The sequence below is a fragment of the Harpia harpyja genome, chromosome 17, assembly GCF_026419915.1.
Source record: "Harpia harpyja isolate bHarHar1 chromosome 17, bHarHar1 primary haplotype, whole genome shotgun sequence".
Taxonomy (NCBI): domain Eukaryota; kingdom Metazoa; phylum Chordata; class Aves; order Accipitriformes; family Accipitridae; genus Harpia; species Harpia harpyja.
This window is the reverse complement of record NC_068956.1, coordinates 1,376,587-1,396,262: the sequence shown is the minus strand read 5'-3', so window position 1 is coordinate 1,396,262 and position 19,676 is coordinate 1,376,587. Positions and strand designations below refer to the sequence as shown.

At 38.8% G+C, this 19,676-nt stretch overlaps 1 protein-coding gene and 1 long non-coding RNA gene across 4 annotated transcripts in view; both read left to right on the top strand.

Moving 5' to 3' along the window:
* Window positions 1–19,676, top strand: part of PGM2L1 (phosphoglucomutase 2 like 1) — a 44,132-nt gene that overhangs the window by 10,646 nt on the left and 13,810 nt on the right. For 2 of the 3 annotated variants that reach the window (XM_052812187.1, XM_052812188.1), the window contains exons 2-7: window positions 5,908–6,075; window positions 13,134–13,240; window positions 15,446–15,530; window positions 16,517–16,600; window positions 18,200–18,393; window positions 19,328–19,517. In XM_052812187.1, the coding sequence (XP_052668147.1) occupies window positions 5,908–6,075; window positions 13,134–13,240; window positions 15,446–15,530; window positions 16,517–16,600; window positions 18,200–18,393; window positions 19,328–19,517 (828 nt within the window). Of the gene's footprint in view, window positions 1–102; window positions 241–5,907; window positions 6,076–13,133; window positions 13,241–15,445; window positions 15,531–16,516; window positions 16,601–18,199; window positions 18,394–19,327; window positions 19,518–19,676 lie in introns of all 3 variants that reach the window. The other variant, XM_052812186.1, reaches the window with a different exon arrangement.
* Window positions 13,248–15,260, top strand: LOC128153209 (uncharacterized). The gene is made up of 2 exons (XR_008238891.1): window positions 13,248–13,527; window positions 15,207–15,260. It is a non-coding gene; the product is annotated as an uncharacterized LOC128153209 (long non-coding RNA).

Here is a 19,676-nt window from a genome sequence, read left to right as displayed (position 1 = left end):
CGTGGTACTGAAATACTCAGCCTCTTCTTTTCCCCCTTCCCTAACCACTTCCTAGTGTGGGATAGCAACTGCAGCCTAGTGACTGGGATATTCCCTGCTCAGCTTCACAGGGCAATGAAGGAGAAACCAGTACTTGGCAGTCAGCCCCTGAACCTCTTGGGGTATCCCTACCAGACAAGTCACCAGTGCATCTGGAGCGGCTGGGGGACCCTAGGAAAGACCACAAGTCACATTGGTGGGGTAAGGCTGCAGGCACTGAGCTCACCACAGCACCTTTGCCCTTGTATCACACCCTCTGTGCCTCCAACAGTGATGCTGCGCTTGCTGGCAGGCACAGCACCTGGGGTCCCTACGCTGACCTGCGTTCCCTGAGCTGCACTGCTGTCTGTGAGTGCTTTAGCTGCTCTTCCACAAAGTCTTGTTGGCCAGCAGCGCAGAGATTTGGAGTGTTTGGTGGGTATTGAAATAAATGCTCTTTTCATATCTCTGACATTCGCGTACTGCTTGACTTCAGACAAAGCACTGAATTCTGTGGGCTCTTCAAATCACTAAATCCATGAGAAGAATTTGAATTGCTTTGTTAGAGCCATTAGGGATGCAAGCATATTTTAGAGCATTGCTTTTATTAAGAAATGACTAGTTTTGTATGAAACAGCCTAGTTTATTTCTACTTAGGACAGGAAGCTTTAGGCAGTCTTGTGGTGTTATTTTTTTTTTTAAGGGTACTAAAAATAATGTCCAAACACTGTAGCTGATAATCTCTAAGGAACTTCCCTTTTGCTTATGCTAGGCTTCTGTGTTGTGATTAATGGAGCTTACTGATGTACTAATCCAGGCAGTGGTTAACAGTGGGCATTTCAGTTGTTCTGAGTTTGTATTTCTAAGCTAATTGAGTTTGGTGTTAACACTATGCTGCTGCCTTGCTTGCCTTCAGAAGCTTGAGAAATTCTCTTCTAAGCAGTGATCTGTTACAGTTATTTTTGAATACATCAATGAACTACTTAAAGCTGCTAGTAAGCCTCTTGCCTCAACGTCACATAATTGCATCCGTAGGTGGGATTGATGATATTTCCTTGGAACTTAGAAATACAATGGGATGCTGCATAGCTTGACTAATCTGATATACCCTCCTAGTGCCTCTTGCTTAACATGACAGGAAAGTTAGTGTTGATAGAGTGACTGTGCAGTGATACTAATGACTTCAGAAAATGTGCTTTGCATAAAGGCATACTAGACTTTCTTCTTCGTAATCCCAGTCTCTAATGTTAAAGTCTGTTCTGTGTTTTAACATTACAACTATTCTGCTTTGACAAATGAACCTTTAAGAGCTACTGTGAAACTTTCAGAGGTTTTACTTCATTTCATAACTGTAAAGCAAAACAGCAAAAAACTTGTTTTTTGAGAATTTGCAATAGGGTTAAATGTCGACAGTGGAAGCTACCATTATCTTTTAGTCCCACCTGACTGCAGTGCCTTTTGAAATTCTCAGTTTAGTATGGTAAATGGTGTTCATACCCAAGCAGTATGTTGCAAGAAGCTAAACTGGTCCATAGGCTTTGAAGCTCCAACTCGGGGGGGGGGGGGGAGCGGTAAGGATTGTGCCATGGATGGTTGTGATAACAGCTGTCTTGAGATCAGTCTTCTAATGCTATTGATGCGTAAGCCAGAGTGTGAGACAGATCATCACCACATCTGAATTTATACCAAGTCTCGTAAAATTCCTTCTTTTTGTTGCCCCAGGTCTTTCAGGTGATATGTGGAAAGCTTTGACATTTTCTTCTTTTTCAACTTTTTTTTTTCTCCTTCCTTCTTTTCTGATTGCAGGAGATTTTAGCTAACCGAGCGCAGCCTGAGCAAATTAAGATGTTATTTGGATGCTATTTTGGCTGACTCATTTTTGTTCCCTAGGAAATAAATAAGGTAGCTTCAATCAAAAACGCATGTTAATCTATTTGTAAAATAAATGTTTGCGCTATTGCTTCAGGAAAGTCTTGCCTCAGTTTTGCAAAACTCCAGACCATAAACTGTGTAATGTACTACATGTTACTCTATTTTTGCAGGCAAGCAATACAGCATATCCGAAAAAGCCATTAAAGATGCTGTGTAATTTAATAACCTTATTTTAAAGCAAAATTATGTATTGAATTATGATAGTGTGAAATGAGGTTTTCATGTACTCTTGCCTCAGACTGTTTTCGGATTAGTCATTTGTTTTCTGGTTGACTGCCTATGAACTGCTAAAAGAGAAGCTTTCACTTCTGGGATTTAATATTTGTTGTGCCCCGTTGTTTTTGTTTTATTCTTAGGGGTTTTTTTAAGCTGTGTTGTGAGTAATGGCTTGCTCTGGTTGCAGAGCCATCTGAGACCCTGAACAATAACGGCTTGCCTTTTTATTTTATGGCACAAAGAAACTAAAATTTATTTTAAATTCACGTGTCTCATCCTGCTAGTGTTCAAGATCTGTTGTCAAGCTGTGGAAATAGTTTCAGATTTTTCAACAAGTTTTATGCAGTATTTTTTTCCTAATGAAAGTGTGCAGCTTGTACCATTGTGCTTTCCCCAGCATTTTTCAAATCCTCCTGAAGAACCTCCCTCTGTGCAGAGCATGTTTCCCAGTGCTGCAGAGCCTGCCTTGTGGCAGGCAGTGTGGGAGCTGAAGCTGGCTGACCTCTATTTTAAATGTCAGGGGTGCTTCACCCTTGCCTTTCAGATTCCATTTGCCTTTTTTAACCCTTCCTTAGGACCCTGCTTGAAGCAGTGCTGTTCTAGAGAAGCACTTGTGCAGCCTGAGCTGTACTGTTACACAGCTGTCATCATTGTTTTTTACAGCTGTGTATCGATTGCCTTCTACACTGTCTGTGTTGTTGGCAAGCCTGACTGGATTGTGCTGTGTTTATAGGATCTGTAAGTGTCTTGTCCAAACTGGATGTCAGTAGACAGGCTGAGTTTCTTGATGACCAAATGAATTCACTGAGCCTTCAAAGTCCCTGTGTTTATAAAATATGGGTACTTATTGATCCACTTCTTTCAAAACAGCATCCTATGGGTGAAGTGCTCCCTGTTAGTACATGTTGTAAAAAGACAGACGTGGATATTCTTCTATCATTGTTTTTCTTTGTCAAACTGGACTTGCTTTCTCTTGCTTTCCCCCAGGTCTCCCCAGGCATGTCCAGGATAGTGTGGTTGGTATTACCATGACTATCTAATTCTAATCATCATAGGTAATTAATTTTGAAGTTTCCCTATTTTGTCCCATTGTTTCCTAGCCTCAATATCAGTTGAGGATGCAGAATAACTATGAAGAACAAATTGTGTGTGTGCGTTTTGTACACTTAGAAGTTCATAGCTTCAACGGTGGTGCAAGTGTAGGAAAATACTGAATGAGCAGAGGGAGATTTCAATAATCAGTGTCTCTTATCCACCCTCCTACATAACATACTGTGCGCTGCATAGGATTGACTTTAAAACACTCATAGGATTGTAAAATTTCCTACCTTAAGGTAAATATTCAAATTAAGCCTTTCAGAGATGTGTATAATCACTCCCTCAGCTGAACTATGAATGAGAATAAATGTATTCTCTATACATGGACATGACAAAAATTCTTTTGTAATTGCAATGACTCTGTTTAAAATGGAGTGGGTTTTAGATCAGAAGAATTGCTTCTTACTGTTCTATTTAGCCAAACTTTTTCCTTGTCAGGTGGCCATTCATTTTAGTTGTGGGTTTTAGATGATAAAGGCATGTGATGACAACATTTTTTTTAAAATGTTCTGTCCTGACTTGTCTGGTGTTTGTAGCCCTTTTGTTGGTACAAGCAGCCTTCCTGTGCAGATCAGGAACTCCCTAAGCAGCAAATACTGAGATCGCCCTTGCATCTTTGTCCAGCTTCCCGCCATGATTGCGCTGTCCTTATGCCTTTTTTGCAGCCCAGAAAGACTACCGTATGCTGGGCTGCATCACCAGCAGCGTGGCCAGCAGGTCGAGGGAGGGGATTCTGCCCCTCTGCTCCGCTCTGGTGAGACCCCCCCTGCAGTTCCGCGTCCAGCTCTGGGGTCCTCAGCACAGGAGAGACAGGGACCTGTTGGAGCGGGTCCGGGGGAGGACCACAAAAATGATCAGAGGGCTGGAACACCTCTGCTGTGAGGAAAGGCTGAGGGAGTTGGGGTTGTTCAGCCTTGAGAAGAGAAGGCTTCAGGGAGACCTTATAGCAGCCTTCCAGTACTTAAAGGGGGCTTATAAGAAAGATGGGGACAGATGACTTAGCAGGGCCTGTAGCAATAGGACAAGGGGTAATGGTTTTAAACTAAAAGAGGCTAGATTTAGATTAGATATTAGGAAGAAATTCTTTACAATGAGGGTGGTGAGACACTGGCACAGGTTGCCCAGAGAAGTTGTGGATGCCCCATCCCTGGAAGTGTTCAAGGCCAGGTTGGATGGGGCTTTGAGCAACCTGGTCTAGTGGAAGGTGTCCCTGCCCATGGCAGGGGGGTTGGAATGAGATGATCTTTAAGGTCCCTTTCAACCCAAACCATTCTGTGACTTTTCTAGGCATCTGCTGACAGTTGCTGTCAGAGTGCTGGACTAACCAGCCCTTTGGTCTGACCTCGTACGGCCTCTTTCAGGTCACGGCAGAGCAGCTGATGAGCAAGTCCCTGCTGTGATACACACTGTACAAACACCAGCATGTAACTGCAGGGAGCTTTCGATTGTAATAAGCTGTGCAAGTGTAGGTGAAGTGGTGTAACAGTTGGCTAACAATGATACCAGAAAGGGAGAATGTTTCTGGCTCTTCCATATGAACCATAACACTGTTTATATATTGATATACATCAAATTAACTGACTTACATGGTATTTTGATTTTAAATATTTCCTCTGAGTATGTTGGTGGGTGTATGTTTTCCTGGTTTTGGTGGCAAATCACAAAGCAACTGCTATCTTTGTGTTCTCTAAGACCAATAATAATGTTTCACTGACATGAGTACTGCTTTTGGGAGCAGAATTTTTTCTTCTTCAGAAAGGTGCTAGCTGTTAAAGATACATCCAGTGACTTCTTTGGAGAATTCTTTATTTAGTGGCTGTATCATGTACTGTGTGAAATGCCTTCTTTCTGAATTTTTAAGTAATTGGGGAATTTTTTTTAATTCTCTGGGTTTTACTGACAAGATTCTTGAGACCTTTCTAAGTACAGTTAAAAATCTAAGTTTGGAGAGTAGGGCAATTGGCTGTTACAATGATGCATGTAATACTTACCTTCAGGAATAGGACTTTTTTTTTTTTTCAACCCACTCATATCCAGTGTAGGTACTGAGAAGGGAAGGTGTCAAAAATGGCTGGGATTTTCTGACAGAAATACTTATCTTTATTTGAGAGTTTGTGATAAATAGGGGCTTTGACTCTCTTCTACCCACCTCACTAAAGGTTAATGAAAAGACAAGCTTTATTTTTTGTTTTACAACATCAGCTTTATTTTACTGTGCCTGTTTACAGACCTTTCCTGTGGATGGGGAGGAAGGAAATACTGCTTTGAAGTTAGGATTTTTTTCTGTCTTCCAGCAGCACAGATCAAGAATTAACTTGTGCTATCTGCCTTGGAAAAACCTGTTCTGAAGTCTGTGCTCCTCAATTACGGGCTTCATGTAGCTGGAAGGTGTATTAATGACTAGGCAAACACATCAGTGTATCAATGGCAGCAAGAGCTCTTGAATCTTTTATAAATAGGGGTGATACAGAAAAGAATACAGTAGAAATGAGTTACAATGAAGGCTAGTTTGTGCAGACAGGCATTTTATAGGATAGGAAGAACTTGTTGCACTGCAGAACTAGGAGTTATTTAAAAACAATGAGCATATAGTTCAGATCCTGATTTCAAGAACTAAATGAAGACCTTAATCTTCTTTTGCAGAACCAAAAAACAAAAGAACAGATTGAAAGCTTGTTACAGAATGGAAAACATAAAGAGTTACGGGATCGTCTCTGCTGCAGGCTGACCTTTGGGACTGCCGGGCTCCGCTCTGCTATGGGAGCAGGCTTTTGCTACATTAATGATCTTACGGTGATCCAGTCAACGCAGGTAAGCTGAATAGTTGCATAGGAGACAACTGAATGGTTTCACAGTAAATGTTTGGGTCATACAGTGTACCACTGAAATAAAAGCAGCCATTCAACAGTAGAGTGATAGTGTGAAATGTTTAGTGCTGAAAGAAAATCAAGTAGCTTGAGCAGGTTTAATTGGACATCCTAGGAGGCAGAATATAATCACTTCCACTGGAATTTGGCCAGTAGTTAAAAGTCTATTATACTGCTCTGTAGCTGGAAATCATTATCTGTCATAAGAACTTTTAGTATTTGTCAAACTAAACAAAAAACCCCAAGAAAACCCAAAAAGCAAACCCACCTCCAATGAAACAAGCCTTTTCTTTCATTTTTAGCCAAAGTTGTGAATAACTATACAAAAATAGCAGGTGTTGCTAAGAAAATGAACAGGAAGTAAGATGAAAAAGCAAATATAGACTGACTGTGAAGAATATCTGTATTGTAAATTGTTTAACTTCTGGGGAATCCAATACAATCCAATCCAATACAACTGGATTGGGTAGCTTTAGAAAATGTTGTGGTTAAGTGCACTGGCATTGCTGTAGCTCTGTCTTTTAGCTCTTCACACTTTAAGTAGAGAAGCAAGAAAATAATTTGAGATACAAACTTACAATACATAAGATTTGCAGTTTGAGAGTTTATCAGAGAGGTCGATGATTCATGGTTTATCTATTATTTAGTATTTGTGTATTTGGGTTAGAGATATTATAGAATTATTTGCTAAGAAAACATTGTAAACAGATGTTGATCTCTTTGAGGCTTGTTCTTTGAAGTTTGGAGTATTTTGGGATGGACATCTTGATTTGAATACAGGCAGGGAGATCTTGGAACTTAGATGTAGCTCTTGACTGCCATTTTGACAGTTGTATGTTGTTGTTGGAAAGAGTCTGATGGGATGGGTGTGCATGTGGGGTAAAGTTTTGGTCAGGGAGGCTTTGGTCATAATTTCCTGCTCCTCTGCCAGAGATTAGGCTCCTCTTGGTGGTGGCACTGAATACATATTTAGAAGGGTACAAGAGCTGGTACATGGAGTTGAGGAGCTGGATAGGGGCTGCCGTGGGGACACAAATGATACCAGTGCTGAGGTGGGGAAGGCTGGTGGCAGAGACTCCTCACTTCTGACACATCTTGCTGTTTAAGTTAACAACCAGAAATACAATTTTCTGGACTTGTTTTTTCAATATCTTTTACCTTCCTTTTTTTCTCTGTTGATTTTGGTCTTGCATGCCAGAAGAGGTCTGGAAAATGATCAGACTCTTGTCTGTTTCCCCCCCTGCTTCTCTGTCAGACAATGTTAATGAGTTGTATGTGTGTCGATTGTCCGAATGAATCAACCTATTGATTAATATAAGGCTTAATCATATCTGTTTTTCTTTGAAGTGCTGTTTTGTTCAAGGGCAGATGATATAATCTTTCTCAAAGAACTTGGTCCTCAGTTGTCTCACTTCTTTCCCCACCTTTTTGATAAACACCTTTGGAAGGAACAGTTGATATTAGTTTAGTTCTTGATCCAAAGTGATCCATGCTTCTCTTCTGTATTGCTCTCTCATAGTGGTTTTGTTCTTAAAATTGCTTATTGTACAGTACCAGGGTGCTTTTCAGCTGATGTGTTCCTCTATCAATTTTTCCCCCAAACAAGTAGATTAAATAACTACTCTTCACAACTAAACCTTATAAGAAGTTAATTCAGAGTACATTTGAAACTGCTTTGATATTATTGAGACTTTGAGCATGTGAAAGAAGAGTCTGAATTTGAACATTGATTTATCTAGGGTTGTAGTCTTGTTAAACTATAATTCCTGACTTTGATAGTCATTCTTGCACATATTTTATTATGGTAGATATTAACCAAAAAGCAGTGGGATTCTTAATCTGCAAAATACAGCTTTCTCTCACCCCAGTAAAGGTAGTGGGCAGCAAGGAAAGAGAAGTGTTGAATCCTTTTTCAAAACAGTAGCATTAGTCAGGAAATGGATGTTCTGGATTTCCTTCCCTTATGAACATCTAAAATACAAATGGGTTTGGACTGTGTATATTAAATATATTTAAACATCTTATCTGTCCCCACCTTTAGTCTTGACTATTGAAAATATAATGAACTGGTATATTTGTAACTATTTTACTTGGACCATTACTAAAAATTTTTCGTTATGACAAACCTACCAAATCTTATCTAATTTGTCAAGTACTTTTTTTATAAGTGGAGCTGCAGCAATATGATAAAAGGCGTTTTATTGCATGATTTACAAAAGGTTGATAAAATCTCTCATTTAATACCATGTACTTAAATATTTTTAAATAGTTGTCTCTTTGCAGGTTAATGTCCCTCAGTAGACATGACTGAAATAATTTATTTTCTGTTGGCTCAGGGTAAAGTGATGTGCTTAAAACTTGGAACAGCTGGGACTCTAAGCTGTTTGACATACTGCTAATGTCCGACTTGTACAACTGGAGCCCCAACTCTTGTGGTGAAACCAAATTCCAATAGCTGTTTATATAGGCTTTGAAAAGGAGAGAAATAACATGTTGGAGCTCATTGGTAGGGTTTGCAACCCAGCCTTGTATCTGACCATTTTTTTGCTTCAGTATCATCTTGGGTCTAACAAAGTTTTCTTTACATTTCTAATCTGTAAACTGGACATATCTTAGAATGAGGATTCCTTTATTTATTTCTACCCTTACTGGTCTGAGTATACCAAACTCATCTGCTACAAATACTGTAATGGTATGAACAAAACTTACTGATGTGGTACAGGTGGTCTTGACTGATCCAGTGGGAATGAGCTGAAGAGATTAAGAAAAAAAAAATAGTTTAAAAACTAGTAGTTTGTTGCTAGTGGTGGAATTGTTAAGAGTAGCAGTTGCTTTAAACAAGTCCTCTTTTCTTTGAAGCAGAGTAAATGCTTGATAATGCAGAGGAAGTTAATAATAGTAGTTTTATTTTTTGGCCTGTGTAGTCTGAATTTGGAGTTGCTCAAGCCCTGAGTGACTGAATGTTACATGCTGCCTTTGTGTTTCCAGTCTTATGAAAGCATGACTGAACTTGGATCGGGTGACTGATATGCATTCTTGGCAGAAAGTGAAAAGTTTCATTTTGATCAGCAGGGAATGTGTTTGCAAGTACAATTTCATGGACATAGCTGGCTTCTGAAAGTAACAAACTGGGTTGTATTCATTTGCTTCCTCTGTGGAGCTTCTATTTTTAGTTGTTTATTAAAGCTATATATCAAGTTAGGAAAAGCAATCTCTGGGAAGCAGATTAGAACTTGTTTCTGAAGTAAACTGCATCAGATTTAATCTCTTTGAGTACTCTTGTTTCAGAAGCTAATGACATAAACAGTTTTGCTGAACCTAATCTGAAAATGGGCAACTGTGTCTCTCTGTATTTGTCCTTACCTGCTACAGGAATAAATGGCCATTCAAAAAAGTAGACTTCAGTGTAATAAAATTTCCTTCAATTAAAATAAACCTTGGTTAAGTTGCATGCTTAAGCGCATGCTGTGTTCTTCATTTGCATAATTATAATGATGTCACGAAAAGTCAGATCCAGAAAGGTACAGAATATCCAGAAGTTGCTTTTGACTCTTCTGAGGATTGTAGGTATGTAACCTAAGCATAAAGCCTAGATTTCCTGCTCAAGTATTGCTTCTGTCCTGCTGAGCCAATTGCTGTTATTAGTAGGTAAGTAACCCACCACTGACCTCCATAATGACAAAACCAGTCATCTTTGCATCATTGCTATGAGTTTCCTGTGCCTATATAAGCAAAGCTAAAGAAAATAGTTGAAAGATTTAAATACTGGGCTTCATAAAGCTGTTACTATCTCTCTTCATTTCATCAACCAAAAATCTTTCCATTCCATTCTTGATACCATCACTTTCCCCTCACTTCTCTTTTGAATTTCATCATAAGGGACTGGACATGCAAGAGGATTATTTACAACACGGCAATAGAAGCAGACTAGATCTGTCTGTGAATTTTATATAGGGAAATCACCTGAACTGTGCAGTGGTATAAATACTTGTAATACTTAAGTGCATCTAAAGAGAATTTTGTTTTAGACCCACTGAGGTGGTTATACATTTGTATGCTGACACTTGCTAATAAGTTATTAATTATCACCAAGTATGCAATGGCAAGATGTCGACTTGGATGTCTTCAATTTAGAAGCAGTAGCTATCCCAGGAGAAATTAGATGGGGACACTATCAAAAACTGAGTCTTGTAAAAAGGAAATAGAAGTTCTCTAAATTTGTTCAAGAAAGAATTTATCCCAAGATGTGTTGGAGTTACTAACTAATTGCTGCCTGAGAAAAGGAGAATATCTGGAAAAAAATAGGTGTGAACTCGAGTAGAGGGTTCAGATAGTGGAGAGACTCTGCATTCACTTCCTCTCACTGTTGTTTTTTATTTATTTTTATTTCCTGCAGCTTTAATAAAGGTATTTGAATAGTAAACAAGTCCAGTAGGGCTGGACTAATTTCAGCTGTGGGATCCTTGGCTAAGCTTAAGGTATTTTGTTTTCATACTTCATATTGCGTTGTCTTAATTTTAAGCAAAACTTCTCCATGGCAGAAAGTAAAGACGTTCCTATTTTCATTCATATGAAATCCTTGATATCTGTCAGTGAAGCTGGTTTAAGATGATGTCCTAGGAAAAATCTTGCCTCACCCTTGAGTAGAGTGTTACTTAGATTGTAGTGGCACCCAAGAGCTGCCAAAAATGCTCAGGCAGAAATAGCTGGGATGAGGTGCAGGGGAGAAAGTACAGAAAATCAAATCTACTAAAAAAAAAAAAAATCAATATAGGCCCTGACTTTGCAACAGAAGTAAATCAGCTCTTCTGTGTTTGAGGAATGGAGGGAATAGGAAGCTGGGAGATGTATAAGGGTGCAGGCATTAGAGCCAAAAAGCCAAACCAGCTATGATGGTTGTCATTGGGAAGTAAGGGGTGAGGAAGAAATTTGATGTGCAGAATCCTAGAGATGCTAAGGTTGCCAGAACATTCAAGGGATGCCTCTGCTGTTGAGGGAGAGCTCCTGGGGGGTAGGTGTGAAATAAATCTTGACAAAACACTCTTTACATTTGTAAAAGTGTTACACATTTCTAATGTATTGACTTTGTGTGGACAGGAGTGTTAGTTGTTCTATCTGAACTTACCTTGATTCATGCTGCTTCTGAAAAAGTTTATATGCCTCTGTTTTCTGCTTCTAATTAGTACCAGTTTGTCTAATAGGGTCCTGCTTCTTCTGTAAATCTTTTTTTTTTGTGCAGTTTCTTGATGTTTGATGAACTAGTACAGATAAAAAAAAAACTCTGCAATGTCCTCTGATCTCAAGATATCACTAGCCTAAATAAGGATCTGTTGATAAGAAATCTGTTGCTCATCCCTTTAAATGTTAGTCAATCTGTTCAAGTCAAACTTGAACAAGTTTTTCCCATTCCTCTGTCTTGTATCTATTTACAACTGTGAATGAAATTTCTTGAAGTTGTCAGGGTGATGTGAACATGTTTGTGTATCAACATGTTTCAGTTCAGTGTGAAGGTGACTTCAGTGGGTGATCATGCCATGGCACAGCTCCCAGTTCCATCAGTATTCAAAGATTTTTATTTATTTTACAAGTTTTTCTCTCTCTCTCTGAATCCCTCTATAGAAGCACTACATCTGTGGCTGAAATGGTTCTCCAAAGAGATGCCAATATCCACTTGTTCATATTTGAAGTATATTCTTTGGTGGAAAGGGAGATAACCATTAAAAAAATTGAGCTCAACTGAATTTCATGGGTAGCAGTCAGGCTAACTTTCCAATTGAGAGATTGCTTATTGGTGATATCGAGTCAGATTCAGATAAGGACACTGCAAAGAATTGCACTTAATACTGCAGGAAAAATCTGTTTAATTCTAGTACGAAACACCCCCACCCCTTCTATAAAGCGGAAGCTCGTGCCCTCGTGAGAGGTAGCCATTTTAAGATAAGCTTGGCTACGGTAAGTTCACAGTGCTGTGTTTGTGGTAGGGAAGGCTGCTTTCTGATTGTGGTGAACTGTAGCCTCTGGAAACTTCCATTAACAATAGTGCTTCCATCTTTTTGTCTAAAACTGCTGATCCATCCTGGGTTGTTTCTGTGATGGATCTCCAGAGAGATTCTAACTGGGAAATGAATGGATGCGAAGGCCACAGGGAAGGTGAAGCTGGAATACCATGTAATGCACTATTTCAAAGAATGCCTATCTCTTCCTTTTTTGAAAAGGAGGGGTGGCTGACTAAGAGGCTGTTTTTCTTCTGTGTATGTTTCAGTGCATATTTCTCCTCACCCACAGTGTGTTTTAAAAGTTTACTCCCTTTATCTGCTTCCCTTTCTTTTCCCTGCACAGGAACCTTCTCTGATATCTTGCCATTGGAAATGTTCTGCCTTGATGTATAGAAGACAGCTTGTATTTATGCTATTTTATCTGCATAGTATATAAATTGAGGACTCTAATCTCTCCACCTGGAGCAGGTCACTAGTAATAAACTTTTTGTTTGAAAAAGTGGGTAAGGATGAAGCATCCTTTTAACGCAAATTTAGAACTAACATTTTGGAACCAGTGCTGAAAAGGTGTCTGACTTACGCTGTGAACACAGAGATAAAGACTAGCACTAGCCTTATATTGCCTGAGTGGATGGACTTTCAAAAAATGGATTTTTCTCAATCGGGTCTTTAAGAAGATTGTTTGAATACATAAAAGCACAGTATGGATTGAAAACAAGTGTTTGTTGCTTGAGGATTTTGCTGGCTTGAGCTTTCTTTTTATGCTGTTTGGTCACTTATTGTTGTACCGCTTTTATTTCCCACAACTGTTTCTCTGTTTGCTTGCTTGCTTTCTGTGAATACTTCGGGGGAAAAATAAATACACTGCTTTTGTGAATATCATTATTGATGATTTTGCCTGCTGACATTTTACATCCTATGTGAAAGATCATTTTTAATGTTTGTGTGTGCTGCACTAGAGCTAATTCTCTGCTACTTTTTTCTTTTTTTTTTTCTTTCTTTACAGGGGATCTACAAGTATCTTGAGAGGTGTTTTTCAGACTTTAAGCAGAGAGGCTTTGTTGTTGGATATGACACACGAGGTCAGGTGACCAGCAACTGCAGCAGTAAGAAGTATGAGTATTGATTACATTTGCAAGACTAGAAATTAAATTGTGGCTTTAAATGCATTCTGTTCTATCAGAATATTTTTGTCATGAACTGCACACACTCCTTCCCCTGCCTTAGTCCATTTAAATAGTAATGGAGAGGCATGGACTAAAGCCTTTATAATACCAATTGCCAGCAAATGTGGAATGTAAGGCTAGTCACATCACCAAAGAATTTACAGTCTAAATGCACAAGAACGTTAGGCAGACATTAAGAAGTTGATATGCCCGGAGAGAAATTTGAATGTGAAGGTAAATTCAGAATACTAACATCTAGCTTGAAATCACTAAATGTTAATGCACTATTATTAACGCTGTTGTTCTTTTGTATTATGCATCTGATTTAAGCTTGCTTGGGGGAGAAGAATTCTACCTGCAGCCTATTGTAACCCGGTATATTGGTACCCTTATGCTAGTCTGCGATTTCAGTGTGTTTCCACATTGGGAATATCTTACCTGGAATGCTTAAAATGTAAACTTTCAGTGATGCCAAATTGTGCTCTTTGCAAGGAAAGGGGATCTGTAAAAGAACTGCTTTCTGAATTCTATAAGCAATCCTAATCCTGTCTCATTTGGGGAGCAAAACACATCTTGTAATGACATGCTTTACAAAAAAGCCAACCCAGTGGGTAATTATTATTTAGTCAATGAGTAGTTAATTATTGTAGTTAATGTAGTTATTCTACTTAATTGTTGTAATTAATGCAGGTTTTTTATTTATTTTATTTTTGTCAACATTTAATATTCTAGGGATGTAAGTTCTTGGTATAATAGAGCACAGAATCTAGTGACTGTCTTTGTAAGAGTTTCTCCATTCCCCTGAAGTTTGCCTCTCCATGCCTTCCTGTCTGGTCTTCAGATGTGTGGCACATTATCCACCAGGCTTTGGCATAAGGGTTTTAAACTCCTCTGTTACACTGTGTTTGCAAGGCTACTACCCAAATTGTCTGCGTTATGCAAGCTTAAAAAACGTGGAAATGTAAGAAAAACATTCCTTTTCAGCCACACAAAGCTTGGAATTCAGACTTGATGACAGCGCAGTTGTTTCATGTGTCAAAGGAGCAAATCAGTTCTCAACTACATGTTTCTTTTGCCCCCTTGGGATGGCACACAATTACAGTAGTGCTAAAATCAAATTGAACCTCCCCAAAAGAGTGTTTTCAATTGGGTCAGCGTGCTTATCCAGCACTATGTGAGCAGGAGCACCCCTTTCTTTGCATCAGTTCCAGTGCCAAGGGAGATGGCAGACCGTCTGGCTGTATTCCATAATTAAGTTGACGTAAACCATTGTGATACACAAGCAAAGTTTCAGTAGCTTCAACTAAGCTGAGCTCTCAAACTCTTAAGTGGTTTCAGGTTACATTTGATAGGTGCTATAGTGAAATTTTGAGTAGCTGAAACTTAAGACTACAGTATACTACTCACTATGGGAAATAAGGAAGCAAGTACTAACGCTTGTCTGTAAAAGCAAGCAAAGCAAACTTACACTATTTAATCTCTCATCTGTTTTGACTCTGAGACTTCCCATTAATTGCTGAGCTGTGTGTACCTGACTTGAACAGTTTCATATCAAACAGTTACCTGAAAGAGAATGAGTCTCCCTGCTGCTTGAAAGGAAAAGTTTATAATAAAGGCAAGGTTTAAAAACACGGGTGCTGTTACTGTTTCTAAACTTTCTGGAATAAGAGTGGGCTAGTTTGCAGACCTATATTTTTAGGAATAGATCGGCTTCATGGATATTGTCTGAAGCTGCTGAACAGGTCTGGCAGACAAGCTTTGCTGTGTGGAATACTGAATCCTTTTCCAAACCTGCTGTTGCAGACATCTGGCACTTTAAACTTTCTGGGAGATTGGTTCTGTCCTTGAATGAAGGACAAATGTCACACTAGTAGGTTCTGTATCTCTGTTTTTTGTATCCCTGGTTTATTTAGGTGGTTGACTGTCCCTTGTGTTCTTCAAGCAATGAATAAAAGAGCTGTGTCGGATTCTACAGCCTGAAAACTGTATTAAATTGACTGTGCAAACTGTAGGATACTACTCTCGGTGTAAGCTGAAAAATAATAGAGGGATTTAAGAAACAAGTGAAATGAAGGTTACAGTAATGCCATATGGCTATTGAATTGTCATAGGCAGTTGGGTTGACTGAATGTTTTCTTTTTCACATTGGTAGACTTGCAAAGCTCACTGCAGCAGTCCTACTGGCTAAAGATGTACCTGTATACTTCTTTTCCACGTATGTCCCTACACCGTTTGTGGTGAGTCATCTTTTCTTTTATATTGTTGAACCATGCCATTAAGGGAGTATTTGAAAGCTTACTAAAAATGTGAACTAGCAATTTTCTTTTAAAATTCCATTATTTAAACAGAAAAATAGAAGCTGCTTGGTACACTTGGCTCTTCAAGGAGGCTGTAACAAGAATGTCACTGAATTCTCCTGTGTGCAGATAGTCAGTAAAATCACATTTCACCCTAGGCTGCTATGCGAGGGCAGTAGTTATTGCAGTCCAGGCTTTGCTGTATTAGTTACAGGTGAAGCATTCTGTTCTTCCTTTATCCTGTGCTTAAACACCCAGGTGTTTAATAAGGGTCAAATATGATATTTATGTGTGTGAGAATACATACACATACTTAGGGACTGTATGTTTTTGGACATAAGACTTACACTGCTTAAAGTAGAAGAAATTAAGGATTGCCCCTACTTTTAATATATCAAAACCCAGAGCTTTCTATTCTACTCACAGAAGCTTTTTATTGCAGGGTTTTAAATCTTTGTTTTCTATTCTGTAAGCTTTTCTAGTGTGCTGTGTATGCTGTGGATCTTGTTTTGAGGGGAGGACTGAAAGGACTGGATGCTCTTTAGCTGGAAATACCTGTAACTTGTTTTTCAACAAGCCTTTTGGTGAATTCCTTCGTTCTGTTTCAACCTGTTTTCTCTTTCTCAAATACTAGTGTAATCCGAGTGTAGTCTTTCTTTAGTTGACCTGTTAACAATTGTGTTTATGTAATTGGTAAATAGAATAATGTTCCTATGCAACAGAATAGAACAAGCTTTCTCTCTATTACTAGCTACAGGAAACAGAATGATGAGCATTCATGTATACAATTTTCAAATAAGTGAGTGAAACATTAAGACCCACTTCTCCTGTAGCATCTTATTGCACAACTGACATAATAATATAATGTTATTTGTGCCAGCTGCAGAACTCTTGGGTAAATCAACATTTCTGGGTTTCCTTTGTAGCCCTATGCTGTTCAGCAACTCAAAGCTGTGGCTGGTGTGATGATCACGGCATCCCACAACCGGAAGGAGGACAATGGATACAAGGTAAGGCTTGAACTTGAAGTTCATAGCATGTCACAGCCAGCTGCTTACCAGTATTACCTATGTGCCTTTGGCATTTGGCTGCTTCTGCAGCACATGTTTGTGTGTGCTAGAAGTGATTTCAAGTAACTTGTTCTTCTGTAACGGGAATTACACACGCTTTCTTCTGTGACTAGAACTTAAGACCATGCTGCTTGTGTATCTTGAGCACAAGTCTGTTGTGACGTTCCATAGCATCTAATCAGCAGCTGAAGAAATGCTTAAGGAGTTTGTGTTCACTTCTTAGACTTAAAAATGAGTTTAAAACTAAGCTAGAACTTAGGTGAATTAGTCCGTACAGGACGTAAGTGTCCTGGAGATGGTGATGGTTTGAGAGTTGATTAATAAAACTTTGTAGTAGCGTGTTGCTCCCTGTAATGTTGGTTTTTTGGGGCATTGAGAGAGGGGTGGGTGGCTTCATTTTGAAAGCTTGGAACAGTATAACCACCCATAATAGCAAATGCTGCTTATGCAGTATTGTAACACGGTATTTCCTTTCTAAACTTTATAAGAATCTGAACTAAACTCTAACTAAACTTAGCATTCTAGAAGCTTAGTAACAGGTCAGTGAGTAATGACAATAATAGGAGAACCAGTCTTACTCTGTACAGAGATAACTCTTGGAGGTGATTTTACTGCACTTGTCCTCAGTGGAACAAGTTGTAAAGTACTTCACCAGCCTTTACTTTTGCTTAGCTATAGCAATGAATAAGAAAATAAGCCACATCAGTTTTCCAGTTGCTTCATTTATCAAGAAGCTACTATGTTTGTGTCTTCTGATACAAAGCATTTCACTTTTGTCAAGATACTGTTTTTTATGGTCTTTCACAAGAATTGTTTTATCTTTCACTATTTCCCCTGCGAATTGAGCAGCTTCTGAAGGTTTTGGACAATTTTATCCAAACTTGACAAACCCATAGTTTTGAAGATGCTGAGTACCTATGGGTTTCATGAAAGCCAGTGGACAAGAAAAGAGACAGATTGGTCTGAGTAGAAAGTCTGCACTGTGAACTCAACCATGCTATTGGAAACAAACTGTGGGAAAACCGTCATCTAAATAATTCTTTAACAAAGACTTTTTATAGTTCAGGATTTGATAATGTTTCCAGCTGAAAGATTGCAGTTGTTCAGTTACGGAAAAACATGTACCTTGGCACGCTGCTTATCTCTTTTTGTTTTGATTTCAAAAACAAGTTGTGCTTCTTTTTCAAAAGGAATGCCAGACTATGTAGAAGGTAATCTTTTTCTTCTGTTACAGTTTGCACAACACTCTCAAATGTAAGTTCCCAGTTTTGTTTTCTCACGTCTGAATGATTTCAGTCATAATAGTTAAATACCAGCTTTTCTGAAAATAGGTCATGTTGCTGAGTAGCTGTCATTACATAACTGAAATCATAAACTGTGATTCCAAATGACTTTTGAGAATCAAGCCAGTCTGATGCTAGCCTTTTCTGTATGACTTCAAGAAGCAGGAAGCATGCAGAATCATATAAGTAAAAGAGTTTATCAAGTTAATAATATTTGTAAATAAACTGTGTCTTGTTTTCCTTAAACTTATACCAGGTTTATTGGGAAAATGGAGCACAGATCACCTCTCCTCATGATAAGGAAATTATAAAATGTATAGAAGAGTGCGTTGAACCATGGAATGGCTCTTGGAATGAGAACCTGGTAGACACCAGTCCCATTAGACAGGATCCTCTGAAGAAAATTTGTGATTGTTACATGGAGGATCTGAAAAAGATCTGTTATCATAGGTATTGTATAAATCAAAATGTACTTAAATTGTGGGTTTTTTTTTTTAAGTAAGCTCTGGGTTACCTGTAGAAAACTGACTGCTGACAGATAGACTTCAATAATAGAGCATGTGATGCTGCCATACATAAACATTTTTAATTTGGGTATAGGGATTGGGCTGTCTTCCAAAATTTTAACAGTTTTGGACCTGCCTGTAATGATTTTTATTGTCACAAATCAGTTGATTTCTGCCTTTGCGGTTCACAGAAGCGAGTGCTGCACTCTACTACTATCTGGTTGAGGCTGTTGCTCTGTGCTCTTCATGGTGGGAATAATTTTTGGCCATCTCTCCACTCTGTCTCACCCCATCCCTTCTCTGATGCGTCACTAAATTAGATGGTCACCATCATTAGGACTAAACCACACTTTTTGACAATAAAGCAGCCTGCCTTTGGACACTAGGCTACAGTAAAGCACCCTGATGTGAGCTGTTTGATGCAAATGAGTATGCTGAAAGTTCTGAATAAAATGCAGAAATTCAGAGTAAAGGTGAGGTGTAGATGCATGGGATAGAGGTGAGAAGATGAAGTTTAAAGGTTAGATGGGACAGAAGACAAAAATAAAAGGAGGAGGATGAATAATGTAGGTGGAGTAGAGCCAGAGTAAGACCTTCAGGGTGGTGGAAGAGCTCGAGTTTGATGCAGAAATTAGCAGTTCATTCTTGGGAGACTTTCAGCTGATTCAGCAGACGGTAAATTTCTCATTTTCCAGGAGAAGCACCTTTAAATCAGCAATTTCTAGTGAAAGTCCAAATGAGTGCTTGGTTTGAAATTAATGCAGAAAGCAGCAGAATAGTACAAAGTAAAATAGCGTTTTTCTTTTGCTTTCCCACGTGAAAGTAGTCTTGTTAAATAACTAAGTAAAGGCTTACTGAAATTCTTTTTTCCTTCTCAGGGAGCTAAATGTGCAAACAAATTTGAAGTTTGTTCATACCTCTTTTCATGGAGTTGGACATGACTATGTGCAGTTGGCTTTCAAAGCATTTGGCTTTCAGCCCCCCATTCCAGTACCTGAACAAAAAGATCCAGATCCAGACTTCTCTACTGTCAAATGCCCAAATCCTGAAGAAGGAGAATCTGTGCTGGTATTTTTTGTTTCTACTTTATCAGATTTCTATGAGCTTTCCTCTGTTTGGATATGATACTGTGTTGAAAAACAAATCAAGGAAGAGAGCAGGGAGTACCGGGCTTTCAGCTGTGTTAATACAGTGGGCAATCCATACGAGATTTTCTTTCACTGCATG